General features: G+C 42.2%; 2 protein-coding genes across 4 annotated transcripts in view; one reads left to right on the top strand and one right to left on the bottom strand.

The window, feature by feature from the left end:
• Nucleotides 1-18628, top strand: part of SYN2 (synapsin II) — a 468511-nt gene that overhangs the window by 98898 nt on the left and 350985 nt on the right. The gene's annotated exons all lie outside the window — the stretch shown is intronic.
• LOC135972614 (uncharacterized) lies at nucleotides 6418-8967 on the bottom strand. The gene is made up of 2 exons (XM_065551211.1): nucleotides 7982-8967; nucleotides 6418-6987 (listed from the first exon to the last, which is right to left on the bottom strand). The coding sequence occupies exons 1-2, from the start codon at nucleotides 8556-8558 to the stop codon at nucleotides 6512-6514; spliced, it is 1053 nt and encodes a 350-aa protein (XP_065407283.1). The 5' UTR covers nucleotides 8559-8967; the 3' UTR covers nucleotides 6418-6511.

Here is an 18628-nt window from a genome sequence, read left to right as displayed (position 1 = left end):
CTTTAGCACTGGTTTATCTGTTTTCACTTAATATATTCAAAATTATTGTCTTTCAATTTGGGGCATCAGACCTCCAACCTTTTGGTTAAATACATTGTAGTTTTCTTTTTGCTATGAGATTCTTTATAGTAAAAGAGTGTATGATGCATGTGAACTTGCTCCAAAAACAATGGACTAAATTTTCAAATCTTTCTCGTGATTTTTTGGGAGCTTCAATTTTTGCCCCAACTTGATATCTTAAATGGGGTCTGATTTTCATTAAGTAGTGACACTCTGATCTTTAAACTCAAGCTCCCTTAAGTTTATTTTTTCAGGTTGGAGACATAAAAATGGAAGTACCTAAAACATTAGTCATAAAAAAATCTAGGCTAATGTATCTAGCTTTCACTTTACTGGAATTAAATTGGTATTATTTCATATTGTTTCAAACATATATTCTTATTCCTGTTTTGAAAGGAATGTTGAAGCAGGTCAACCTTTGTGAAATACAAATGCCCTTTTTTTCCCCACAGTGCACGTTATCATAAGACTAGATCAGTCTTTGTAGTTTTAGAGGTTTAATTTATCCCCAAATAAGTAAAACACAGGTAAAATTCTGAAATCAAATTACAATGAACTAACTAGAAATGTACTCCAAATGTTTATTCTTATCACATTTAATTTAATTTGTATAGTATCAGTTGCTTTAGCAGTGCAATTGCATTAGACAATCTGATTTCAATAGTTGGAATAGCTATTTTAATTGTAAAGGTCAAAGAGGTATTAGAATAATTTGCTTTCACTTTTCAAATTAAATATTTGGTAAAGAATCAGAATTCAGATACTACAAAATGAATATTGAGGGGAAAAAGTATGCTAATGGCTTAAATTGATTTAATGATTTACTATTTATACTCTAAGGCAAATGAAATCACTTGATCATTATTTAACTTAATTATCAGAAAGCTTTTATTTTAAATTTCATCAGCCCTCCCCCATGCCCAAACAGACCTGATTGTTGAAGAGTATTATAATTTCCGTACTCCACAGCAATCCTTTAATTTAATTGAACTGATAATTCAGACATATAACAAGAATATTTTTATGCTTAGCTCTGGCATGTTTATTGGTAAATCTAATTATTTCTGAATTGTCCTCTTAACAAGGATGTCTTTTTTAGATCTGAAGAGAGAACCAAAAAGATCTTAATTGTCTTTTTAAATGAAATTTAGCAAAACCATTGTACCAAAACGCATTTAGTCAGATTTTTCATTTGTGACATTAAAATAACGAAATTCAAATTCAAAATTTGATATTACAGAGTAAATTTAAAGAAAGTCTTGCAGTCTCTGGGCAGGCAAACTACAGTCAGTGAAATAATTTGACCGTGAATAATTCTTTCCTCATATACAAGATCCTAAAAAATCAGTGTCATCCCCATCTTTTGATTTTGGTAAACCTAGATGTCTAATATTGCAAGATCAAATCTGATTTTTCTAATACAGCATTTCAGTTCTGTACTTCATTGATTATTTGAATTACATTAGGCTTCTGGTTGTTCTTTTTTTCTACCTCATTGTCTCTGATCTGGTCTCCACAATCTTATCAATAGCAGCTAAATGTGTTTGTCTGGCTATGCCGAAAGAATGACAGGAGACATTAGATATGGGTTTAATCAGGCTGCAACTTTATTATTAGATAGAAGTCTGTGACTAACCCGGTGGATAAAATGTGCAGTACAGGTGAAAAATGTATGTCCCTCCAGCAGATCCACTGCTGGGACCCTCCAATTCCAGCCAATTTTTTTTTGTGAGGGGGGGGGCTTCCACCAGCTCCCCCCCTTTTCATCCAGGTCCCTCCAGCAATTCCCTTGCCAGGACCTTACCAACCACCCCACCTCATAGGAGGGGTTAAGGTGGACTATAATGATGGGGGGGTTGGCTCCCTGCTGTAACAGTCAGAGGAGTCCCTAACTGCCCCTGGCTTGCTCATTTACCAAGCACCTCTCCTTAATTCCTTTTCCAAGCCATTTATCCGTTCTTTTGTGCCTTAATTTATGTATCCGTTCTTTTGTGCCGCACTGAACATCCGCCACAAGGAGGTGCCAGCCATTAGCTTGGCTGTCTCCTCCCCACACCCAGCCGGGTTCCCAGACATGTCCCAATGCCCTATTTTATATCAGCCAAAAATATGGCAGCACCTGAGTCTGACAGGTGCACCCCATCCTCCTAAAGTAACTCAGGTGCCCCATAGAATATGCCAATATGCCATGAAATTACTGTCCCTCCCAAGGGCAACAAGATTTTGGCCACTTCCCTGTTCACATACTTACCGGTTTTGTCCACCCTGGTGGCGTTCATGGCTCCCCACCAGACCCTGCGCTGAAGCATATCTGACCAGACAATGTTAACGCCCAGAAAAATTGCCAGGATCTGCATCAGGTCCCTCGTAGTTCGAAGCATTAACTCTGCTCCTTTAAGTGTTCCCAGTCATTTTCTCCCAGGTGTATCACCAGTATATTCAGTGGCCGCTGACTTGCCCGCACAGCATACAACAGCAGTATCAGTTGATCCCATAACATGCCCCTCTGTGCATGCCAAATGAGTAATGCTTCGCCACTGAATCCAAGCTGGGAGCCCTCAGGCAACCTGGATGCGTGCATATGCACCCAAAACACATGCGGCCTTACATACATTCAGTATGCATTCGATTGCCTGAATAGCCTCTGCTTCCTTACCTATCTGCGCTGCTGCCATAGCTGCTATTCACTATTCTGAATGAGTGGGAACCAAATTCATGGGCTGGCAGCCCCAACCTCGTTAGCTCCTGTCTCAACATGGTAATCAATTGATATGCCGTGAGGGGACTCCCATCTCCATGTACATAAAGGGGGCCTTCTCTCTTACACCTTACTGCCATGTAGGCCCTCAACGCCGGAATGGCGCAGACCTGTTCCGAGTGAATGAGGGGAGGGCTAGGCCCAGGCTGACCTTTTTAAACCCCTCATTCTAGGTGGTGAGTCATCCACCATGCTGACTGCTCTTCCAGCAGTTTTATGTCTCCCCTCCTCCCCTAAGCCAGAAAGCATTGCCCTCTTTTCCCGGCCAGCCAGACAACCTCCTTTCCCCCCCAACTTAAAGTGCAGGACGGTGATTATAAGTGATTATATGTTGTCGCTGCACTTCCTTGAATATATATTTTGTTATATGACAGTGTTTGTTATTTGTGTAATAATAGTGCCTAGGAACCCCAGTTGTGGATCAAGAGCATCATTGTGCTATGGTTCTGTACAAACATATAGCTTGTACCTCTCCAGCCCTCGCTGTGTCTGCTTGTCATTTTAGTCAATCTTCAGACTTTTGACTAATGACTTCTACTAACTGTCACTTTTTTTCTTTCCAATGTCATTTTAAATAAATGTGTATCATTTTAAATAAAACTGGACTTCAAGCCAAGAACCTCTGAGTATGGTACATTATTATTTTGGACTCATTAGGGATATTTCCCAAGTTTAAATTACTAATGCAGATCATTCTATATCCCGGTTGCCTTTGTCTCAGACTTACATGTTTAGCTACGTATTTTACCTCTGTATCTTTTGAGATGTATTTTTTCTTTCTTGCTTTCTCCATCTTAATGCTAATATTCTGTTTTTTTTTTAAACATGTTGCCCCTCTACTATGGTTTCATCCCACACCAACTCATACTTACTTTGCCAGGGAGAATCTTAAATTCCTATTCTGCTTTTCTATGAAATGGCATTCTCACTAGCACGATGGGATATTGAAGTGCTTTTAGGAAACACTTCTGTTTGACAAAATTTGTTCTGATATTTCGTTTTTCTGGTTAATTTGGGGTGTGGGGGGGGAATTGCATGAATATTGAGCAGAAATTTTGGCAGTGGGGCTGACCAGAGTGCTGCTAACAACAGTTAGCTAGGCTGCTCTCAATAGCTGCACATTTATTTAAGAAACTTAGAACTTGGATCTCAGTCCCACCACATTTAAAGTTCTTCTTTTGCATAGATTGTATTAAAATAGGAGCTCAAAATAGGAACAAAGTTGGGTCTTCTAGAGATCTTACTCATGTTAATTATGGAACATTAATTCCAACTACACTAAGGCCTTGTCTACACTACGAGAGTAGTTCGATTTTACTTGCATCGAATTTTTGTAATCGATATTGCAAAGTCGAACGTGTGTGTCCACACTAAGGACAGTAATTCGACTTTGTGCGTCCACACTAACGGTGATAGCGTCGACATTCGAAGCGGTGCACTGTGGTCAGCTATCCCACAGTTCCCGCAGTCCCCTCTGCCCATTGGAATTCTGGGTGTAGCCGGCAATGCCTTCTGGGTAACAAAATGAGTCGAGGGTGCTTTTGGGAAACTGTCGTCATCCGTCCATCACTCCCGCCCTCCCTCCCTGAAAGCGCCGGCGGGAAAACAGTTCGCGCGCTTTTCCAGTCATTGACAGCGCGGACGCCACTGTACTCCGAGCATGGAGCCCGCTGCGACCATCGCTGCAGTTGTGGCCGCTCTCAACGTCTCGCAGCTTATCATAAAGGTTTCCCTGAGGCAGATGCAGAAAAGTCAGGCAAGGAGGCTACGGCACCGCGGTGATGTCCTGAAGTCTGAGAGTAGCACAGACCTGTCAGAAAGCAGGCGACCCAGCGCCGAGGACATCACAGTGGCAATGGGTCATGTTGATGCCGTGGAACGGCGATTCTGGGCACGGGAGACAAGCACTGAGTGGTGGGACCGCATAGTGCTGCAGGTCTGGGATGAATCCCAGTGGCTGCGAAACTTTCGCATGCGGAAGGGAACTTTCCTGGAACTTTGTGAGTTGCTGTCCCCTGCCCTGAAGCGCAGTGACACCCGGTTGCGAGCTGCACTGAGTGTACAGAAGCGAGTGGCCATAGCCCTGTGGAAGCTTGCAACGCCAGACAGCTACCGGTCAGTCGCGAACCAGTTTGGGGTGGGCAAATCTACCGTGGGGGTTGTTGTGATGCAAGTAGCGAAGGCAATCGTTGATGTACTGCTGCCAAAGGTAGTGACCCTGGGAAACGTGGAGGCGATCATAGATGGCTTCGCAGCGATGGGATTCCCAAACTGCGGTGGGGCCATAGATGGAACTCACATCCCTATCCTGGCACCGGACCACCAGGCCACCCAGTACATTAACCGAAAGGGATACTTTTCCATGGTGCTGCAAGCACTGGTGGACCACAGGGGACGTTTTACCAACATCTACGTGGGATGGCCGGGCAAGGTTCATGACGCTCGTGTTTTCAGGAACTCTGGTCTGTTTAGACGGCTGCAACAAGGTATTTACTTCCCGGACCACAAAATAACTGTTGGGGATGTGGAGATGCCTATAGTCATCCTCGGGGACCCAGCCTACCCGCTAATGCCCTGGCTCATGAAGCCCTATACTGGCGCCCTGGACACTGAAAAAGAACTCTTCAACTACCGGCTGAGCAAGTGCAGAATGGTGGTGGAGTGTGCTTTTGGCCGTCTCAAGGGGAGATGGAGAAGCTTACTGACTCGCTGTGATCTCAGCGAAACCAATATCCCCATTGTTATAGCAGCTTGCTGTGTGCTCCACAATCTCTGTGAGAGCAAGGGGGAGACCTTTATGGCGGGGTGGGAGGTTGAGGAAAATAGCCTGGCTGGTGATTACTCACAGCCAGACAGCCGGGCGATTAGAAGAGACCAGCGGGAAGCGCTGTGCATCCGGGAGGCTTTGAAAGCAAAGTTCCTGAGTGAGCAGGGTAACCTGTGATTTTATAGTTTGTGTACTGAGAAGCTAAACCTGCCCCCGTTTCTTTACCCAGGTAATGTTGACTATCCTATCCAGTTACATACCCCCTTCACCCCCCCTCCAACACACGTGTCGAAATAAAAATAGTTCTACTTTGTTAAAGCACACCGTTTTCTTTAATACTGTTTTAGCGGGAATTTTTTAAAACTGGGACGCAGACTGTGGTGCGGGGCGGGTCTAGTGTTGTGATGCGAATGCAGCTTCTAAACTCAAGGATTGACAGGCTCCGCTGCGGTGGGATGCTTGTTTCAACGGAGCCTGTCACCCCTCCTGATCGGGACTGTGTGTATGGGAGGTCTATTTGACTTTGTGGCAGGGGGAGGACGGTTACAGATCCCATGCTGTGTGGCTCTGTGATCCTGTCTAAGGACCGGCGCTTAAGATCTGTAACTGCCCTCCCCCGCCACAAAGTCACAGAGCAACCCACCCCCCCCAACATTACATCAAAACAACCTCCCAGACTAACCGGGGCAACTAGTCACTGCATCACTGCACTGTGTATGTGCCCTGCTGCTGTGCCTGCCCCCGACTATGTACCCTGCCAAAGGAGACTGTCCTGTCCAATTTCCAACCCCCTTTCCCCTCCTCCTCCAAAAGAACATGATTGAAACAGTAGTTAACAGAAACGAATTTTTTATTATCAACTACACATGGCATTGGGAGGTGAAACTTGGACGTGGGCTTGTGTCAGGCGGGAAGGAAAGAACTTTTCAAATTTTGGGAAATGAGAGCCTTCTGCTACTAGAGCTCTCTGCAGGGGTGGAGTGAGAGTTAGCAGGGACTCTGCCGCCTCTCCTTCTTTGCACTTTGGGTGAGGTGGGTATGGGACTTGGTGGCGGGGGAGGGCGGTTAGAGATGGACTGCAGCGGGGCTCTGTCCTCCTGCCTCCGTTCCTGCAGAACATCCACAAGGCGCCGGAGCGTGTCCGTTTGCTCCCTCAGTAGTCCAAGCAGCGTTTGAGTCGCCTGCTGGTCTTCCTGCCGCCACCTCTCCTCCCGATCCATGTTGGCTTGGTGCATTCGGGTCAAGTTCTCCCGCCACTGGGTCTGCTGTGCTGCCTGGGCTTGGGAAGAGGCCATAAGCTCAGAGAACATGTCCTCCCGTGTCCTCTTCTTCCTACGCCTAATCCGCGCTAGCCTCTGGGAGTGTGATTCCAGGCTAGGTTGTGAGACAGTCGCAGACGGGGCTGTGGAAATGGGAAAAAGGGAGTGAATTCCTCTGAAAGATAAATGTAGTTGTGAACAAAGAACATAGTCTTTCTCTGTGAACAAGACCATGCACAGCACCTTTCACATGCGCACTCAGCACAAGGTCGAATTCTCGGCCTTCGCATTCTGTGCCTGGGGTCTTGAACAGCACATTTGAGAAGCGAGGCAGCACAACGGAATTTCTGTTGCAGGCAGACATGGTAAGCCGTACACTTGTGGCAGTTTAAAACTTTTATATTACCACTGGCCTCATTTCACATTTAAATCAATGTCAGTCCCTGCTGCCAGCAATCCGGCAAGCGGGAACTCTGCCCCTGTCCCACCCCCTCGCGGCTGTCCCCGGGAATGATCCCTTTCGGCTGCCCCTCTCCCGCCTCCACCGCGTGGCTGCAAACCAGCGGTGACAGTTCTGTAAAGGAACGGGAAAGCAGTCCCAACACTAACATTCCCCTACCTAATTAAAAGCAGGTCACCATGGCCGACATCACCCTGATGAGGATCTCCGAGAGCGACAAAGAGAGAATGCTCCGGGAAAGCCTCCAAAGACCAGGGCCGTATGCCGCCCTGCTGTGCAGAGCAATGATCCCCGAGTACCTGATAATCTCGTGGCGCGGCAACGTGTCGTACTTCGGAGGACCCAATAAGGCCGCTCTCCCCAAGAACCTCATGCAACGGCTTTCAAGTTACCTCCAGGAGAGCTTCATCGAGATGTCCCAGGAGGATTACTGCTCTATCCCCGCACATATAGACCGCATTTTACTGTAGCTGCAGTAGCAGGGAATACACAGTAGAGCGGCTTGTGCAGGACAATCACTGAAAACCGGACATTGCTAGATTTCTTTTCAAAACTTGCACTGCCCCTTACTAAACCGTTAAGCGCCTAGGGCACACTAATCATGAACAACCCATTCTTTTAATTGTTAATATTCCTGTTTTGTTAAAAATAAATGTTTAGATGTTTACAACACTTACTGGCTGATCCTTCACCAGATTCTGTGTCCGGGGTAATGGCTGGGGACGCTTCGTAGGGGATCTCTGTAAGGGTGATGAAGAGATCCTGGCTGTCGGGGAAATCAGCGTTGTGAGAGCTGCCAACTGCCTCGCCCTCCTCATCTCCTTCCTCATCTTCCCCGTCCCCTAACATGTCTGAGGAACCGGCCGTGGACAGTATCCCATCCTCAGAGTCCACGGTCACTGGTGGGGTAGTGGTGGCGGCAGCACCGAGGATGGAATGCAGTGCCTCGTAGAAACGGGATGTCTGGGGATGGGATCCGGAGCGTCCGTTTGCCTCTTTGGTCTTCTGGTAGCCTTGTCTCAGCTCCTTGATTTTCACGCGGCACTGCGTTGCATCCCGGCTGTATCCTCTCTCTGCCATGTCTTTAGAGATCTTCTCGTAGATCTTTGCATTCCTTCTTTTGGATCGCAGCTCGGAAAGCACGGACTCATCGCCCCACACAGCGATGAGATCCAAGACTTCACGATCAGTCCATGCTGGGGCTCTCTTTCTATTCCCAGACTGCACGGCCATCACTGCTGGAGAGCTCTGCATCGTTGCCAGTGCTGCTGTGCTCGCCACGATGTCCAGACAGGAAATGAGATTCAAACTGGCCAGACAGGAAAAGGAATTCAAATTCAAATTTTCCCGGGGCTTTTCCTGTGTGGCTGGTCAGAGCATCCGAGCTCGCACTGCTGTCCAGAGCGTCAACAGAGTGGTGCACTGTGGGATAGCTCCCGGAGCTATTAGCGTCGATTTCCATCCACACCTAGCCTAATTCGACATGGCCATGTCGAATTTAGCGCTACTCCCCTCGTCGGGGAGGAGTACAGAAGTCGAATTAAAGAGACCTCTATGTCGAACTAAATAGCATCGCAGTGTGGACGGGTGCAGGGTTAATTCGATTTAACGGCGCTAACTTCGACATAAACGCCTAGTGTAGACCAGGCCTAAGACAGCATCTAAACATCTGTCTCACATATTCAGCATGTCAAGTCTACATCATTTACATGTTCACCCTAGCTAGTGTTCAGTATTATCCTCCAACTGGAACTTGGTTGACTGCAGAGGTGAAAGTAAGCTGGTATGGTTGGGAACGGCATACCGGCAAGAGCCGGTACGCAGTGTCGGACTAGACCGGCTTCTCTGGCGGTGATTTAAAGGGCCCAGGGCTCCAGCTGCTGCGGGAAGTCCCAGGCCTCTAAAGCGCCACACGAGCCCTGCTGCCGGAGCTCCAGCAGCGCTTTAAAGGGCCCGGGGCTCCCTGAAGCAGCAGGAGCCTCTGGTCCTTTAAATCGCTGCCGGAACCTGCCACTGCTACCCCAGCCTGAGCCCTGCTGCCCCAGGGTAGTGGCGTTAGGGTTCCCGTGGTGATTTAAAGGGCCCGGAGCTCCGTGGTGGCCGGAGCCCCGGGCCCTTTAATTCGCCCCTGAGCTCCGGGGCTCCCAGCCACCTCTGCAGCTGGTAGCTCCGGGGTGATTTAAAGGCCCTAGGGCTCCCAGCAGCAGCTGGAGCCCCAGGATCTTTAAATCTTGAAAGGCCCCACCTCTTCCCATTGAGGCCACGCCTCTTCTGGTTGAGGCCATGCCTGCTCAGGACTCGGCATACCGGTAAGTCCTTTAAGTTACTTTCACCCTGGTGACTGTAAATATTTTAGCTCATGTTCGTCCCAGGTGTGACCCCATTTAAGTAAATGATTTTGCATTCGGGATGGTTTTGACCAGGCATGCTTAAGCAGCTAGCTGTATGGAAGAGGAAGAGTTACTATAATTCAAATTCAGGCTTCAGCTACTGCTGCATATAACTGCTTTATAATGGAGAAAGATAAACCATGATGCCATAAATAATGTTTTAATAAGACCTCATAGGTGTTGGGATTCCGTCCGCTAGAAATCACTGATTTAGTCTGACCTATCATTATGAATACTACTTGAAGTACTAGGGCATAATTACTGAACAATCTTTACTCAGTTATTATTGTTCCATTTTGCAGAATTAGGCCACAAGGCAGAACTTACTGGTTATCACATTTAAAGGAAGTTAGCTCTGTCATTGCAATAGAAATGTTTGAAATCTACAGATATTTCAAGATGTGCAGATGGGCTGTACACATGAATGTTTAAACTCAGACTTTTCTTTATGATATGTGGCCTGCTAATCATCTGTATTTTATACAAGGCATCTGCTTCTAACATATTTAGCCAAACCTAATTGAAACTCTGTTTAGTTCTCATTTTTCATAATCTGCTTTCTGTGCTGGAAGTAAAAAAAAAGATAGTTATTTATTGGAACTTGGGAAAAGATTAAGACATATGTTATCAATATCTATTTAAATAGAAATGTTCTAACTACTGGGCTTGAAATAAATCTTTTCATACCCCAAAAATGTCAGCAAAACTGACACACTGGTAAGCATATTGCTGCCTTGCTTATCTAAATTATGCATATACTTTACATCATAATGGAATTATACTTTAGAACCAATTCCAAAACAACCAAGAACATTACAGAGAGTTTTAGTGGAAGTTCATCACTTATGGGATTTAAAATACAGTAATCTTGCATAACAAAGTATTCTAATAAATCAGGAGGGAGCTAGGGTAAGGGCTGCCAGAGAAGGAAGACATCAGTATAGGAAAGATAGCGAGCCAGGGATGCATCTTCAGAGAATGGAAATCCTCTGCAAAGATCCAATTGTCACAGATCTGGCTGGGCTGCCCCTGTTGGCACATCTCCTGGGTGTTGACTAAGAGTCTGTTATCTCTTCATGGAAATGGAGCCCTGCAGCCCAGATGCCATAGGCTGCCAACTCTTGCACTGACTTTCAAATATCCTAGTAGCTTTTCCAGAATTCCACTGAAGGTGTGAGCCTTCTGAGTTTCTTCTCAGGTAGGGTGACCAGACAGCAAATGTGAAAAATCAGGAAAGCGGGTGCGGGGGTAATAGGAGCCTATATAAGAAAAAGACCCAAATATCGGGACTGTCCCTATAAAATCGGATCATCTGGTCACCCTACTCTCAGGAAGTACCTGATAGATATAGAGTATAACATACACAGACACTTCACCCAGCATTCTACAGTGCTATTGCTGTTTACTTAATCACATGAGAAATACACAGATCTTTATAAAGATGATAAAGCTACATGCATTTCCCCTCGCTCTTGTTCACTCGTTCCTTGGAAGTCCCCGCCCCTCCTCCCCCCTTGCTTCATCCAGCTCCTGCAGTGGCTTCCCTCATCTTGAGCTGGTAAAAATTGTTGAGAGGAAAAATGCAAAAAGAGCAGTTTCTGCTCTTCATAACTTTCCAGACCCATTGCCAGGTGATTCCCTGGTCATTCTCAACAGGTTACCAGAGTACTACCCGGTGTCTTCATTGGTAGGCAACTTCTCTGAAAAAAACATTTTTCCTAGTTGGGAGCGAGTCTTTTGTTCTCGAGTGGTTACATTTCAGTGGTCGACTGACCATCCAGATTTAATGACCTTCTAGTGTCAGCCCTGTGCCACTATTCTGTTGGAATTTCAGCCCAACATGGAGGTCGAGAGACAACAGAAAGTAAATAACCCCACATTCAAAATGGAATCTGCAGTATGACACAGGTGTGCTCCCCTCCCTCCCCCCAATATCAAACAGAATTAAAGTCTTACAAGCAGATCTTCTGAGGGGTAGTTGTCCTACACTTGTGACATATGGTTGTTCAGCACACACAAGTCTTGTTGAGAAAGAAGTAACAACTAGCACTTTCCCAAAGGATATTGTGGCAGTTCAAAAATTTATTCTCAACCACCAGCAGTCTTATAGTTGGTTGGTTGAAAAGGAAGGATTGACACATTAGTCTCATAGTTAACTTGGAAAAACTGTTTGTTTGCCTTTGCGTACAACTATCATAGGGAAGATGAAGTGGCTGAGAATGACTTCTTGAAAATGTCTGTTTAAAATGACTGCGTAAAATATAGCAAGCATTTCACACAACTAGGACTCTGCAGAGAAGTCTTTCACAATTACTTTTGTAAATGTAATAGGTTTCAAACACGCAGTCTCAATGATCTAGTGAACAACAACAAAAATTGAACCACAAAAGGACAAAATTTAAAGATGATTTAGAGACACTAAGGAACCTTTCTGTTATTTTAGCCAGTGTGACTGATTCTGAGAGCTAACTGGAAACTGGAATTTCCATTCTGCAGGAAAAAAAATTAAAATTTGTTTTTGTTCAAAATTAGATTGAAAAAACAAAACTTTGAAATTTCCTGCAGAGAGAAAATTCCCCCCAAAATTCAATTTGGAACTACAAAAATGTTTTGTTTTGATAACCTTGAAACATCATTATATAATAATTGAAATGATAAAAATGTTTTGTTTCAGCTTTATCATATTAAAATGAAACATTTTGTTGTTATCTAAACAAAATGATGAAGTTGAAATGGTTTGTTTAGACTTTTTCCCTGTCAAAAGCTTAGTTGACAATAGATAACGTTCCAGCAAAACTTTGATTTCAACAAAACTGCATTTTTCTGATAGAAAGCTTCTTGTATCAAAACAATTGTAATCATCCCTACTCGTTCCAAATACAAAGGTCATAGGTTGAGCCCAGAACAGGAAAAGGAGACTGATAATTTGCTCATAGGAACTCGGAACTGTGTTCTTTTTTCCCTTTAATACTTTAAAGGGAAGAGTCATATTTCTACCTCAAGTCTATGTTTGCAAGGAAGGTTTTATTGCATCAAATTTATTCAATTTAATTATTCAAATAAATTCAAATTTATTCAAAATTGTGGATGTAATAATCAGTGAAAGACAGAATGGTTGAATTCAGATTTTTTTTGTTTTTAACCAGCCCTCCCCTCCAGCCTGCTTTATGTAAATTGACCATGTTTCTAGCACATTTTGGATTAGTTTGGTCAAAGCTTTATAAAAGAATGTGATGAAAAATAAAATTGATAAAAGTACCAGTATCTAAAAGGAAATAAGAGAAAATGCTAGGCCTTGCTCTTTAGTAGATGAGGGTTTCTGTTCCTTTGTTTTTTATTTACAGATTTGCAAGCTTCTCATTTTGGAAAATGTGTGTCTGTTTATGTTTTGGGAATAAATATGTTTTCAAAGTAAATCACATTGTATATAGTTTCTTTTATAAAACATACTGTTTTTTTTCAGAGAGTTTTATCAGGAAAAAAAACAGATTGGAGTTGGGGAAAATAACAAGAAATCTGTTAATAGAATGCAAAGTCCCAACAGGGAAAATGGAAACTAGCAGCAAGCACTTTCAATAGTGTAGTTTTTACCTCCAAAAAACAAGCATGCAAAAATTCTGTTGAAGTTCTTTATTATCACTCAGTACCAGGCACTGCTTGTGTGTTCTGGTGTTGTAAACATTTTTATAGTAAATTAAAGTGCATAGTTTAATGATTTTTTTAAAACATGTATGACCAAATGCACCCTGTATTCAGACCCTACATACTTTTGTAATAATCTTTATACAAAATTTGCCTTGTGAGGTATCATTTGGAAGCTAATAATATGATGAAACTGCAAACTGTTAGATACAGATTGTCTTGGAGGGGCAATGGACCTAATATATGTGGGCTGTCCAGGAGAGGTCTGGACAGAGAAGAACACATGTTTTGGGGGGAAATCCGGGACTGGGAGTGTGTTGGAATCACCCTCCAAGTGGTAACCAAGGCTGATGGAAGCCAGAGTGTGGCTGATGTGGAGGTCAGGCTGCAGCTATACAAAGACACTCAGGGTGTTACCTGCATCCTAGAAGGCTGTTTGTGAGTGCCCCAGGTGGGAGCTACAGCAGCAAAGCATTGTGAGGCACCTGAGTTTGCAGGGCAGGAATGATACAGTCCCTACCTGGTCTGGATTGCATCGTGGAATGTTATACTGTGTCTGCTTGTGACTAATGAGCTTCACCTGCAGTGTCAAGATTAGTTAATACAATTTTGATTTACATAAAATATTTTAACTTGATATTTGTTTTGAATTAATTTTTGTGAAATAACACTTTCTTATTTTGCTCTCATAATTTAATAGCATCCAAACAAACTTTTTGTAAAATTTTGATTCCTGGAGGGGCAGGGGGATGTTGCATACCAAGATATTTTCCCCAGACTTTATAGTTTTTTTTTAATTAAAGTTAAGTTTAGAGTTATATTAAAAATGTATAATTAACTAGCAACAAGAATATGCCACTATGATTGACATAATGCCATTAAAAATGAATGTTATCACAGGGTAATATGCTCCTGGTGACACACATACTTCAAGACCTGAGTAAAAAATAAATGGTAAGGCAAAGTAGAAATTTTTACAGCAGGTGATGTTGCTCCTCTGACAGTGTTATGTTAAATGACTTTCATACAGTTAGATCAAAGGACTGATGGAACATATATAATCATTTTAAGATGGATGCTGGTGTCATATACTAGCACTTCCTTACTGAATCATTATTGAGTTGCTTCATTCTCTCTTAGAGATATTTTTGTTTGCTGTAGTGAATTAGACATCTGTTATCCATGGAAATACAACTTAAGTAATGTATGAAGCTATACTTGTATGAATACAATGATTTCTTTAAGTTTTATTTATAATATTTTTGTCAGCAAGTAAAAAATAACTACCGGTATCTTGAAATATGGAACAGACTCTACCAGTATTAATTATATTCTGCTGATATGTCCTTATCTCCTCCATGAAACATTTAAATTTTGAAATGTTAACCTTTCAATATACTTTAAAAACCCCAACCTTGATTATCTTATTCAAGATGAGAGTATAGATTCACTATATTTTAAAACAAAATATATTTATTTTATCAGCTAAAGCATGCTATGACTTTAATCATGGCTACTTTGTTTTATTTGGTATTTTCTCTTTTTATCCAAAGTGAAACGAGATATTAAATACTGAAGAAAAAATGTGGATGTATTTAGTGCTTGCAAAATGCAAGACTAATGTTTATATGACTTGAGCTGTTTCACAATGCAGAAAGACAGTCTGTAGGTTTTACCAGTCCTGATTTGAAACACGTGACTGTCTAATCTTCATCTTCTGTGGAGTAGATGCTAGTATGTTTTCAGATTGTTTGGTAGTTTGGATACCTGAAGAATAGGATTAAACAACTTTAAACTCATTTTCAGTTACTAGAGACAGCATTCGTACCTCTCTCTCTAGAGCAGAAGAGTCAGTAGCTGAAACCAAAGCACTCTAATTTTTAACACTTTCGATATTTCATCACTCTGAAGAATAAATGCACATTTGCATTAGAATGTGTCTAGAATTTCTGTTTAAGGAAATGGAGAACATAATCTTAGTTGTAAATCTGCTCTAATTTCAGTTTTAGGGCAGCTAGCTGGTTAGTCGGAAATTGCAATGAAGGGAAATAATGTAGAAATCTTTTCAAGTTTGTTCATATTTGGATTTATGAGAGGTTAGGGTATTTCTTGCCCATTAGCGTATTGATATACAGATGAATTCAGCCTTGTTTCCCATTATACACTAAGCAAAAAATTATAGGACTCTTTGGGTAGTAGAAAACATGATAGACTATCTCTATGCTACAAAAATAGATGTTCCTATTTTTGTGTTGAAGAGTGTGTTAGCATTACAGCTGGTTGTAAAATGGAAAAATCATTTCATGATAAGTTTCAGAATGGTTTTCAGTTCCCAGGGCTCAAAATGGATCCATTGTTCTTTTTTCCATTCCCCACCCCAAATTATCTTTGATTTCTTTACATTTCTATATTTTTCATTTTTTAAGTATTTTCCTTTTTCATCCATCTTTACCATTTCTCTCTTCCTTCTTTTTTCCCAGTCATTTTGAAAACTGACAGCTTGTGTTTATTTTTTTTTATTTCTAGTAATAGAAAGAATATGTCCATCTTTTAAACAATTTTTCAGGTCTTCCAAGGCATGATTTATAGTGTGGCATTTGTGGGAAATATGAGGCTATTTCATGGAACTGTTATAAAATCAGATTAGTTATTAGTAGTAGTAGCATCTAGAGGCTCTGATCAGAGCCTCATTGTCCTTGGCAAGATGGCTCCTCCTCCAAGAAGTTTACAGTCTAAGTAATTTTGGTGACTAGATTCAGTATCATAAAGGGAAGCTCAAATTAGTTTGAGTCTTGCGCAGTTAGGGAGCTGGATGTATATTTTATTGAATAGGGGTCTCCTGAAGGCCAAATCCTATAGTCCTTACTGAGTCCTCACCCAGTGAAAACTGGTGGAAATTTTGACTGATTAAGGTCTGCAGTACTTTTCAGTATGAGCTAAATGATTAATTCTCCCATTTTATAGGTGACTAAACTGAAGCACAGAGAGTAAAGTCACATGTCAGTGGAAAAATTAAGTATAGAACAGAATATTTTTTTATTGCTTTGGTACTGTGTTGGAACAGATATGTTGGGTAATAGATGCAGAAATAGTAGAAATTGTCAGTTTCGAAAAACCAAAACTACCTGTCTCTCTTTTTGTCATTTATTTTTTCTTACTGATACTTAATGTATTTTTAATGTTTAACTAAGTGCAATATGTCACAGAAGCAAGCTATTTTTCTAGTGATATTGCTATTCCCTCTGAACAAACTGGAGAAACGACAGAAAAAAGTTCTTATGCTAATGTTTAGAGCCACTTCACTGAAAGTCCATTATGTTTATGAAAAAAGAATTGCTTTGGTTGTTTTTCTGCATTTGGTATTACATTATTTCTTGCTGTTTATCATCCATATTCTAGGAAAAACTGATAATGGAAGAACACGTAATGAATATGTATAAGTAGGAAAGGAATAAAACAGTATTCATATTTATGATGCTTTGCGCTGACCTATTTTGCTTTGTTTTTTAAATATGAACAGCTAATTGATATATTATCTAGGTTTTTTATTCCTCAGTATCTGTATTCCCAATTCTTTCTTCCAATGGTCTTTTTACTGCACTTTTTTGGTTATTTTCGTTACCTATTATTTCCTGGCAAAACGTTAATATTTGCCCAACAGTTCTGAAAGCATGTTTGTTAAATAACTAAGGAAAAGAAAGCAGGAGCTACTGAACACCGAATTGTAGCCCAGTAACCAAAAGCTACCTGCTACTGTTCCAGGAGAGTGCAGCACCTTGATCCCACACTCAGTATCTCCATGGGCACCCTTCCCAAGTCACAGGTCTGAACCCGCACTTCTCTCAGAGTAGAACTCTGCAGTTCACCCCACTAGTAGACTGGATCACCAGGCTACCGCACTCCCTATTTACCAGAACTGTATTGCCTTCAGCAGGTCTAGCTGGGTTTGGCTCCTGCTATATGTTTCGCTTCAGGGGCTGTAACCAGCTGATAAATGCCATGAGAGAGTACAGCTTGTTCAAAAAACAAGTATGATTTTTTTGTTCATAAGAACTTAAAAAGCAGAGAGACAAGTGTTAAAAATAACAGAAGCCTATATGCATATTGTTTTACTTGATGCTTGGTTGCTGGAAGTTTAGGTAGGACCCCACTAAGCCCTGGTCCCCCAGGATGGAGAGACCAGGACAGTCTGTTTCTTTGCAAACCCTTTGCCTCCCTCTCCCTAGAGCAATGGTTCCCAAACTTTGTATTGGCATGACCCAAGTGTGATGAAGTATATTTGAAGAGCGAAACATGTGAAGTCACACTGTGTAGAGCAAAATGGCATTCTCCACACAGTAGGGATTGCTGCAACCCCAAATGGGGTTGTGACCAACAGTTTTGGAACCGCTGCCCTAGAGGGTCAGCTTTTTAGCTCTTTGCAAGCTCTTTGTTTGAAAGATCTGGCCCAAAAACCCTGCCTGCTGTTGAGAACATATTGGAGGTGAATCTTCTGAAGGATTGACACTTGCATTGTGTGTCAAGTGTCTGAGACAGGTGCTAACTATACCCATGGTGTGCCTTTCCGTGGTACTACAGAGACCCATAGACCTGAGTTCACTCTTCAATGACCTACAGTCCAATAACCACCAAGCCCATAGAGATATTGGTATTCATTTTTTAGTAATGTTGTACATAACTCCCACTTTTTTCACACCTCCTTTCTAGCAAATCTGTTTAATACCATCAGTAACTTCAAGTATTTGAGTAAACATTCAATTCACAGTGTATCTCAAAACATTATCTTAATCGAGATCCTCCTGCACTTATATATAGTCCAAGATGTCCAGTAGAGAATCTCCAGTCCCGCAAAGTGATTTCCACTGAATAATAGTCTCATTGGTTTTTTAAAAAGTCTGTGCTCCTGCTGTACATTTTAGGAATGTATCCTAGACTGTCTAGAGTAAAATTACTCTACTTTTATCAAAGAATTAAACAAATAACGATACTATCTGCAGGAATGAGTTTATATTTACTAATACTAATTGCTGTAGGAACCTAACCTGGGGAAGGATTATTTACGCTCATGGTAAAACTTGTAGAGGGGTAAAGGGATGGAGACACTGTGTGAGGCTGTTCTTGCAGAGTTCCTCCTGAATTATTCCATTATTTGGACACCTTTACTGTCCTCATGGTTCCACTCCCCAAATCCAGCAGGTGGTTGAATGCTCTGCATTGAGATACTGTGCTTCCTTACTGTTTTGGGTTCCCCTGAGACCATCTGGCCCCGGTGCTGTTTCTGCTAGCTGATGG

Source organism: Chrysemys picta, chromosome 7 (genome assembly GCF_011386835.1).
Source record: "Chrysemys picta bellii isolate R12L10 chromosome 7, ASM1138683v2, whole genome shotgun sequence".
Taxonomy (NCBI): Eukaryota; Metazoa; Chordata; order Testudines; family Emydidae; genus Chrysemys; species Chrysemys picta.
The sequence above is the reverse complement of the archived record's forward strand: the minus strand, read 5'-3'. Positions and strand labels throughout refer to the sequence as shown.

What these genes read in the sequence shown, in the direction of transcription:
- LOC135972614 (XM_065551211.1), bottom strand. Translation starts at nt 8,558, where the DNA reads ATGCAGAGCTCTCCAGCAGTGATGGCCGTGCAGTCTGGGAATAGAAAG. An exon ending in ATCTGGTGAAGGATCAGCCA is followed by an intron (nt 6,988 to 7,981) that starts GTAAGTGTTGTA and finishes CCATTTCCACAG; the next exon opens with CCCCGTCTGCGACTGTCTCA.